The sequence below is a fragment of the Anarrhichthys ocellatus genome, unplaced genomic scaffold, assembly GCF_004355925.1.
Source record: "Anarrhichthys ocellatus isolate YVR2014 unplaced genomic scaffold, GSC_Weel_1.0 scaffold1, whole genome shotgun sequence".
NCBI lineage: Eukaryota > Metazoa > Chordata > Actinopteri > Perciformes > Anarhichadidae > Anarrhichthys > Anarrhichthys ocellatus.
Window position 1 is genome coordinate 18,386,208 of NW_022280031.1, and position 9,821 is coordinate 18,396,028.

Sequence of the window (9,821 nt, forward strand, 5' to 3'; positions counted from 1 at the left end):
GAGTTTATGGTCTCAATCTCTAGTTTCAAGTCTTCTTCAATACAGCAGGATGTTCATTTAGTAATTAACTTATAACTTGTATGAAAAAGCAAATTAGGAGATTTATTTGCTTTTATTTAGCTTTGTTGTTAATACAAACATCAGAGAGCGGCATTTCCACTGTGAGCTGTTATCTCAGAGAACCACAATATGGTTGTACTGATACTTTCTCACCTTTTATTGTGTTTGAGAAAATACTCTGGAGTCTGTTAGTCTGAACTTTATTCGGAGAGGACTCTCAGACCTTTATGTCCTCATCACTTTCTAAATGGAACCTTTACTCACAGGACAACTACACAAACATATTATCTTCTAGAATATGATGCATTGCTGCAGATTAAACTACCCAACAGTGTATAAAGGAGTTAAAAACATCTACAGCAGTACACACATACATTAATGCAGCAGTACTATTAATCCCGAAACATCATATATATATATATATATATATAATAGAAAAACACAGACAGGTAACATGTTACCACATCATGAATACTTTTAGTACATTTTGCTGACAATACTTTTACTAGTACGGTTTTGAATGTGGAACTTTAACGTGTAGTGGAGTATTTTCACAATGTGGTATTAGTACTTTTACTTCAGAAAAGGATCTGAATACTTCTGTTTCACTGATGTACAGGTGCTTAAAGATAACGCAGCAATGCGCAAGGAGCAGAGGAAGACTGTTGGCAAGAAACATGGATGTAAACAATGGCCGCTTGATTTTAAAATACCTGCGTATATTTATACACATAAATGTGTGTGTGGATATATATATGTGTGTATATATTCTCGTATATATTCACATATTGTTATACTGTATGTTGTAAGTATTATATATTCACATCGTGTGTGTATATATGTATATATATATATTTAGACAGAGTTGGTGTCTGGTTCTGTCTGATTGCTCCCTGTGATCATTTCTCTCAGTCCTTTGCTGAAGTGAAGATTCGCTCCGATCAAGATGAAACCCTGCAGAGATCAACACAACTGCCGTCAACACCAGTGAGGAAATACAACATCACATGGTGCAGTAGAGGGTCAAAATAATAAAGACTGATGCTGCAATCCATTGCAAGTCGAAGGTTGATAATTCCAAGTCGGTATTCCCCGATTTATAATCTTAATGCGTCCCGGTGCATCTGCTCGTGAAAACATGGCTGCCAGCCATCTGATGTTTGTATGGCTGTATGGTTGTTTTTTTCAGAGTACAATGGATTGCAGCATAATGACCAGAACATCACATGGTACAATCATGATGTTACACCCAACAAATATCTCATTAAGATCAAACTAATCAAAAAAATTAACATTCATCAGCGTGATAATAACTGCCTAAAATAGCAGAAACCATCTTTGGGAAACATTTATTTGACTTTTACGTTTTAGTTTGTCCCATGCCTCATCCAGACGGCAACCTCCGGTTCTGATGAGTGAGGCTAATACCGAAGTGTCTTAAACTTGCATTCTCTCTAGTGTCCACAAGGGGGCGACTCCTCTGATTGTATAGAAGTCTATGAGAAAATGACTCTACTTCTCTCTTGATTTATTACCTCAGTAAACATTGTAAACATGAGTTTATGGTCTCAATCTCTAGTTTCAAGTCTTCTTCAATACAGCATGATGTTCATTTAGTACATTATGGTCCATTTAGAGAACCAGAGGTTGCGGCCTGGTAGCTGCCAGAGCCATGCTCCTCCGCAGTCCAAATATGGTCTCTTCTGTTCACTGGTTGCAAAAACCAACATGGGGACTGCCAAAATGGTGAACTGGAGGCTTTCAAAACCCATGGTCCCATTTGTTAACATGGAAGGCGCAGCGTTTATGACCTTTACTGCAGCCAGCCACCAGGGGGCGATCAAGATGTCTTCACTTTTGGGGTTTAACATATAAAGGTTAAATGTTTAAACAGACTTACGTTGTGATATTCAACTACTTCCTCAATGAAATCCATCCCATCAGCCAGAGGGATGCGAACCCCTCTCTTTGTCCAGTCTGAGCACACACACACACACACACACACACACAGTCAGTGTCACAGTGTGTTACAGTTCAACATGCAATCACTGTTTGTTTCACAGTTGATGTATCAGATTCTTACTGTTGATTAAAGGAACCACAGACATCTGCAACATGGTCTTCAGAGGAGCCTGCAGAGGAATCAACTGACAGACGGGCGACTGTTACGTATTTTACTTTCTGTTGTGAATCAGATTTAACACAAATGTTGTAACTCAGTAGTAAAAGATAAAAACAACAGCACTTACTGCCAGAGATTCCAGAGCCGATTGATTGGAGAATATTTTAAATCTGAAAGAAGACAACTCTGTTTCAGTCTGTGGTCATTTATTCTGCCACAGAGACGCTGTGACTTTAAATGAGGTTCAACACAAAAGGTAAAACATTTCAACGTTCTTCATGAACCCAGGAAACATTTTGAGGGATTCTGTACAGCAACCTTTAGTCGCTCCCTCAGCTCAGGAGAAATTAACCCGAGGGACCACTGTGCTTTTCTCTTGCGCCGCGTTTTTCGGGCGTTTTTTTAGACGTGTATAAAAGTTGAAATATTCGCAACTTTTCTTGCAGCGCAGCGATCGTCAGTGACACATTTGAACAAGGGAGCCAATCAAATCAAGCAAGAGGCGGGCTTTACTCCACTGCAACTGACTTCCTGTTTTGATGTCAGTAGTGCGATCTGATTGGCTGCCTCGGTCAAGTGTGACACTGACTCTGCGCTTAAAAGTTGAGAATATTGTAGCGACGCGTCTCGGTGTGATCGGCCCCTCAAGTGTCACAAGTAGAAAACTTAGAACTTTACAAAACTTTAAAGGACTGTTCCTTCATATGGTTCTCGCCATGTTTGTGGCGTCAATGTGGAACCTTAGTCCATGGTTCCACCAAAAGAAACACAGACTGTGTTCCTGTGTTCCTTAAATTGGTCCTGGGCTCCTGTCCCCGAACTGACCAATCACAGTTCTTGTAACTTGTGTGTGTGTGTGTGTGTGTGTGTGTGTGTGTGTGTGTGTGTGTGTGTGCGCGTGCGTGCTTGTGTACCTGCGGAGGTCAGCATGAACGGCCAGGCGTTTTTCCTTCATGGAAACTTTAGCGTTAAACTTTGCTTCCTGCAGGACGACAGAAACATGAAACAATAGAAATAATAAAACAGCTGTTGGACGTTTGGATCAGCAGGTTAAAACTGTGTGTGTGTGTGTGTGTGTGTGTGTGTATGTGTGTGTGTGTAGAGGTGTGTGTGTGTTTGTGTACCATCGTCATGCTGCTGAGCTGGACCGGAGGCTGACCTGGAGGCAGCACTATCACCTTGACGATGGCTGTCATGACGACCGTTGCTCCGGACGTCTTGATGAAGGTTTTTGGAGGAGAGTTGACGGCGAATTGAAGAGACATCGGAGCGTCCACCAGAGCCGGGTTCTACGAGAACACAGGAGAACATGGAGTGAAGCAGTACTACACAGTACTGCATGTGGACTAAATAATGTGAACACCTGCACTGAACTGAACCTGTCAAGTCAACTTTATTCATAAAGGCCAACGTAACAAATGACAAATTAGCATCAAGTGGTTTTACATTCCTCCATCCTGCTAACACTCTACTGTGTCTTTACTGTATTTCTACTGTTTATTTACTGTGTTTCTACTGTGTCTCCACTGTCTCTTTTTTCTGTCTTCACTGTGTCTTTACTGCATTTCAAATGTGTCCCCATTGTGTCGCTACAGTGTCTCCATTGTCTCTTTATTGTGTTTCTACTGCATCTCTTCTGTCTCTTTATTGATTCTTTATTGAGTATTTACTGTGTTTCTACTGTTTATTTACTGTGTGCATTTCTACTGCGTCTCCACTGTCTCTTTACTGAGACTTTACTGTGTCTCTACTGCATTTCTTATGTTTCTCCACTGTGTCCTTACTCTGTCTTTAATTAGACTTTACTATTTCTGTACTTTATCTCTATTTTTGTCTTTACTGTGTCTCTATTGTGTCTCGACTGCATTTTCCAATGTCTCCCCACTGTATCTCTACCATGTCTCTATTGTGTCTTTATAGTGTATTTACTGCATTCCTACAGTGTCTCCACTGTGTCCCCACTGTGTCTCTATTGTAACTTTACTCACCAGCATCATGATGGCTCCAAAGTAGGTGGTTCTCAACAGCATCTGCAGGTCTTTGGGCATCTGAAGGACGACACAAAGAGAACAATGGAGGTTAGACTGGATCAGCTCGGTTCTCAGGATTTGTATGTTCGGCTTTTCGGTCTTTCAGGGTGGGCGTCTGTGGTGGTTTTGTGGGTCTGTGGTGGTTTTGTGGGTCTGTGGTGGTTTTGTGGGTCTGTGGTGGTTTTGTGGGTCTGTGGTGGGTTTAACCTTCTCGTTGACGATGTGCATCTGGAAGATTCCTGCTTTGAAGTAAGAATACATCCCGCTGTCGAAGAAGTACTCGGACAGAGCGAGGTAAACCATCCGGTCGTACTCTCTGATGACCGGGTCGATGGCGTAGTTCACCAACGTGTTATTTGGATCGGACAGATCAAAGAACATCCCCTAAACACACGACACACACGTTAATGTTCCCGTCGTATTACATCATAGACGATATCATATCAGAGGAAGAGTCTGACCCTGAAGTGCATGTCGAGGCTCCTGGACGTCACCACGGGATCTTCGATCAGAGAATAATCAATACCAATATAGTAATCGACCTCCGACCTCACAGGGATCGACTGCAACATCGAGTTCACGTGAACCAGAGCAGCGTGATTCAGAGCGGGACAGATCTGAGGGACAGACAGGTCAGAGAGAGAGGCAGGTCAGAGAGAGAGACAGGTCAGAGACAGATATACAGACAGACAGGTAAGAGAGAAACAGGTATGGTACAGTCAGCTCAGAGACATACCGAAATGTCAAAGATAGACAGACAGGTCAGTGAGCAATACTTTCAGAGACAGACATGTATGTCAGAGCAAGAGATACAGACCAGAGAGAGAGACAGAACAGAGAGAGAGAGAGACAGGTCAGAGACAGACGGACAGGTGACACACCTGTTGGTTGAGGAGGAAGCGCATGCCCGTTGTCAGAAAGCTGGCCAGGAAGTCGTAAACTTTCCTGAAAGATAAAACGTGTCGACAGACAGTTGTTGATTGGCCGATTATTAATAACAGTAACCATTAATCATTATTGATTACAACATTACTCCCATTAACAGTGATCATTATTGATCATTGATCACTACATTAGTCTTATTATCATTAATCATTATTACTGTATCAGTGTGTTTTACCCGAGCGTTCCGCTGAACTTTGCCCTCATTTTGGAGATCCTGGCATCACAGGTGATGTTATTGATCTTCAGTCGTCCTTCCTCGTCCCGGATCAGGTTCACAGCTGTGTTGATGTTCACGCCGTCGGCCGACGCGTTGATGTTTCCTGTGTCGTAGCTGACACACAGAAACACGTCATCACCGACACAATACGACCGCGTAAGCAACTACACGACAACGCTCCACACAAAACACAAAAGCTTCCAAATTTGCCATCGTGAAGGTCTCGAGATTCTGCTGAGCAACATGTTGAGATGCTTCCATTGAATCCTCTGTTGCGTTTTTTAAAAGATTCATGAAAAGTGGTGAAAAATGGCGTATTTTCACGTGACCTATGACATCGTCATTCGAGGTATTAACTGTTCCAATTTACTGTCACATTAGTCGGACAAATACTTGGTGGTGTCCAAAAACAATTTGCATATAATGCCTGTAAAGTTTTTTTTTTTAATTGTCTATTGACACTTTAATGTTCCATAGAACACATAACTATTAGAGTTGTATTGAAGTTCTGTATAAGAACCATTAGAGTAGTACTAACAGTAACAGTAGTGTATTATATTTATGTTCTGTGGATGAACTAATGAAGTTCTAAAAGTCTTCTGTAGACGGGTTATCAGACTCTAATCAGTGTTCTGTTTGAGAACCATTAGAGTCGTAGGAATGTTGATGTTGAGTCAGTTTTCTGCAGCAGAACTCACAAGAACCAGTAGAGGATCCGTCGGTGGAAACTCAGCGAGATCGATGAGTTCTGGACGTCAAACAGCAAACCGACTTCAGGGATGAACTGCAGTTCAGCGTGAGTCAGATTCAACTCGGTTATCTTCACGCTGACGACAGACGGGAGAAAGAGAAGACATTAATACATGTTGAGTATTCAGAATCAAAGTATTACTTTAAATACAACTTGTACTTAGTGATGGTGTATTGGAAGCGTCCTTCTTTGCCCTTCATCTCTGGCATCGAGATGTTAGTGAGCTCTTCTTCAACAAACTTCTGAGTCTCATACTTCACTGAAAACACAAATAAATATCGGTTATACATTTTCAATTTCAAGGTTTTATTTGTCACATACTCAACATATTCCTACAATCGTTGCCCCTTCCAGGACTGTGCTCTAAGTACAAATATGATATGTATAAAAAATACAAAACAACAAGAAAATATAAACAAAAAGCATACGACAATGTGTGCAAATGTTAAATATAGTACAGATGTTGAATACGGTCCACAGTATTATAGTTTAGATTTTAGTTTACTTCTGGATAATAATCATTAACTTACACATATCGAGTCCTTTGTCAGTGATTCGGATTTTGCAGCCGGCGGGTTGAGCAGCGGCCATGATGGAGAACATCAAAGGGAAGAGGAGGGACAACAGACAGGAAGTCATCCGGAGCTGGAACATCTCAACCTGAAACACAGACGAAGAACATTAAACTCATGGATTACAGAATGGATTCGGCAGTTGTGGTTGTGTTGTCAGGCTGGAGCAGAGGTTCTGGTTCTAGGTTCTAGGTCCAACTGTCCACAGACAAACTATCCACGAACAAAATGTCTACGGACAAACTGTCCTCCACTGTACAGAATAAGCTGCAACAGTGAAATGAGGTCAGAGGTCACGATGAGCAGACAGATCTGAGGGGTTTGTCTCTCCTGTTGCTCTATAACTCACAGCTGAACACATTCTGAGACTGTGTTGTCCATATAAACACTGCTCAACTTGAACTGGAGTTACCTCTGTTTCACAACACCCCCCCCTCTTCTCTTCTCTTTTCTCCCAGCAGCCTCCCTCTCAACTGAACTGATGAAGTAAAAACAGTCAAACAGGAAGAGAACTCTGTTTACTTTCTATTTAAACTCATCTGTAAATCTCTCACTGTGATTTTAATAGTGATTGTAGTGAATAGTGATTTTGTATTTGTTCATTCATTTTAATATTTTCAGGAAGAAGATAAGGAGCTCTTAGAACAACATCAAAAATTCGGTGCATTTGTTGCTGAGACGTGTACGGTTTCTCTACGTCACTCCGTCACAGTTCAAATTTGGTCACTTTGGTTCACTGGTTGAGATGTTGATGTGATGCCGGACAACTTTACGTCCTGTCATTAATGTGTTGGATGTTTATATAACAGGAAGAGGCTAAATGATTAAACTAATGTGACATTGTTTAAATGGATTCAAGGCAAACGTCATGAATTAAAGCTTCAACTGTAAAGTATGTTTTTAAAATCCACATCTTCCTTCACAACATTTTGATTAATGTGATGTGAATGTCTGAACGAAGCTCTGAGGAACATTAATGTAAAAGTCTGTTTGAATGACACAAAGAAGAAGATGGAAATATTACAGTCTGAAAAGGGAAGACACACACACACACATTAATTATCTGGTCTTAAGCTTCAAACAGCCTTTGAAGAACAGAAAGTCCTCACAAATATATACATACAGGACCACACACACACACACTCAGTCTGTAATCTGTGTGTTTAATTACAGCTCAGTGCCGACAGCCAATCACCATCCAGCTACTGCATCATCCACATCCGGACATCTGGCCAACCGCTAACTGCTAACAGCTAACCTTTAATTAAAAAGCTTCAGTTCAAAGACTCACACAGCCTGACCTCTGACCTCATACTCTAAACTGCTAAGGGTTTCAATGGAGAGATATATACAGTATATATATATATATATATATATATAATAGAAAGAGCAATCCAACTTAGTAACTTTATGAATGGTCAAATCGACCATAAAGCAGGGTATGCTTTAGGGCGGAGCTTACTGTGATTGACAGGTCGCTGAGACTATCTATGTAACTCCTCCGCATTCCAAATATGGTAACTTCCGTTTATAGGTAGCAAAAAATACAATATGGGGGCGGTCGTAATCCAAGATGGCGACGGCCAAATCGCCGAACTTGTGGCTTCAAAACGTCAGTCCACAAACCAATAAGTGACGTCACGAATGAAATCGAATGAAATCGAACTGTGGAGGACGAACATCTAGTGGCTGAATGTTGTCAGTGTTATCGACAGCACCTTTAAGTCAAACATTAACAATGTGTTGACAACACACACACACACAATAACCCAACGTATACATTTAACATATACAGCATTTAAACTTACAAATAAAATACCATTCCATAATAACAGTAGAAAACAAGCAGCCATACCTATTCAGTTAACAAAGAAATAATAATATAACCTGTGGCCTATTCTTTCTGTCGCCCCCAAATTGGTGTTAGCATGTTAGCATCTCTCAGATTCTATGCAATAAAAAGTCAAATTCCTCACTGAGCTGATAAAATGCAGCAGAGAGACGAGATACAAGCCGGTTTCTACAGAAACACAGGAGGTCATTGTACGGCTGTAATTATTACCGGGAAATGAGGATCATATATCCAGAATGTACAGATACAACCAGGTCATCCAAAACAGAGTTTAAACATCTTACATGATATAAACTGAGCTCTGTACTCACCTGTCCATGATGAGAGGCTAATTGTTTCTGTCTGTCTGTCTGTCCGTCCGTCCGTCTGTCTGTCTCTCTGTCTGTCTGTCTGTCTGTCTGTCTGTCTCTCTGTCTGTCTGTCTGTCTGTCTGTCTGTCTGTCTGTCTCTCTGTCTGTCTCTCTGTCTGTCTCTCTGTCTCTCTGTCTCTCTGTCTGTCTCTCTGTCTGTCTGTCTGTCTGTCCGTCTGTCTCTCTGTCTCTCTGTCTGTCTGTCCGTCCGTCCGTCTGTCTGTCTCTCTCTCTCTCTGTCTCTCTGTCTGTCTGTCTCTCTGTCTCTCTGTCTCTCTGTCTGTCTGTCTGTCTGGTTTCAGTAACACTTAAACTCTGAATGTGTGAATGATGAAACTCACAGATCGGCAGACTGAAGGAGGAGCTTCTGTTGGTTCTGTAGTTGATGTGTTCTTGTTCTTCCGTCTGTGTTCACACTGACTGTCTCTCTTTCTCTGTGTGGAGAGTTTTATCCCAAGGGACTGACTCCTCCTCCCCCTCATCCTCCTCCTCCCCCTCATCCTCCCCTTCCTCGTCCTCCTCGTGGGAGACAGAGTGTATTTGAGTTTCAAGTGTGTAAGAAAGGGCAAAATACAGCCTTCTGGTGACATTTAGTCTTTAATTCTTCACAAATTTGATTTAAAATTATCTGAGGGGTCATCATTTTATTTTTAGGGGTAACATAATAATGTGAGGGGTCATCACTTTAATTAATAATGTGAGGGGTCATCACTTTAATTAATAATCTAAAGGGGCATCATATTAATATAAGGTTTTGTTTTCACTCTCTATTTGTTTCCTGTTTGATGACATCATTTCAATGTGAAAGAGAATCCACTTTCCAGGAAAGCTTGTGTTTAAGGGTCAGTGTCAGAGTCCTCTGTGCGTGTGTCTTTGTTTGTGTGTGTGTGTGTGTGTGTGTGTGTGTGTGTGTGTGTGTGTG

General features: G+C 41.3%; 1 protein-coding gene across 2 annotated transcripts; it reads right to left on the reverse strand.

Moving 5' to 3' along the window:
- Positions 1 to 846: 846 nt before the first annotated feature.
- pltp (phospholipid transfer protein) lies at positions 847 to 9,308 on the reverse strand. 2 transcript variants are annotated; one of them, XM_031847596.1, is made up of 15 exons: positions 9,241 to 9,308; positions 6,656 to 6,785; positions 6,285 to 6,384; positions 6,073 to 6,201; positions 5,333 to 5,488; positions 5,094 to 5,157; positions 4,674 to 4,829; positions 4,420 to 4,596; positions 4,171 to 4,230; positions 3,307 to 3,471; positions 3,097 to 3,164; positions 2,310 to 2,352; positions 2,144 to 2,207; positions 1,961 to 2,037; positions 847 to 1,014 (listed from the first exon to the last, which is right to left on the reverse strand). In XM_031847596.1, the coding sequence occupies exons 2-15, from the start codon at positions 6,777 to 6,779 to the stop codon at positions 916 to 918; spliced, it is 1,482 nt and encodes a 493-aa protein (XP_031703456.1). In that variant the 5' UTR covers positions 6,780 to 6,785; positions 9,241 to 9,308; the 3' UTR covers positions 847 to 915. The 2 variants fall into 2 exon arrangements, with proteins under 2 accessions (XP_031703456.1, XP_031703465.1); XM_031847605.1 differs by lacking the exon at positions 9,241 to 9,308 and adding an exon at positions 8,861 to 8,940.
- Between the last annotated feature and the right edge of the window lie 513 nt (positions 9,309 to 9,821).

What these genes read in the sequence shown, in the direction of transcription:
- pltp (XM_031847596.1), bottom strand. Translation starts at nt 6,779, where the DNA reads ATGTTCCAGCTCCGGATGACTTCCTGTCTGTTGTCCCTCCTCTTCCCT. An exon ending in TTCCAATACACCATCACTAA is followed by an intron (nt 6,202 to 6,284) that starts GTACAAGTTGTA and finishes GTCTGTCGTCAG; the next exon opens with CGTGAAGATAACCGAGTTGA. An exon ending in AAGTTCAGCGGAACGCTCGG is followed by an intron (nt 5,158 to 5,332) that starts GTAAAACACACT and finishes TTTATCTTTCAG; the next exon opens with GAAAGTTTACGACTTCCTGG.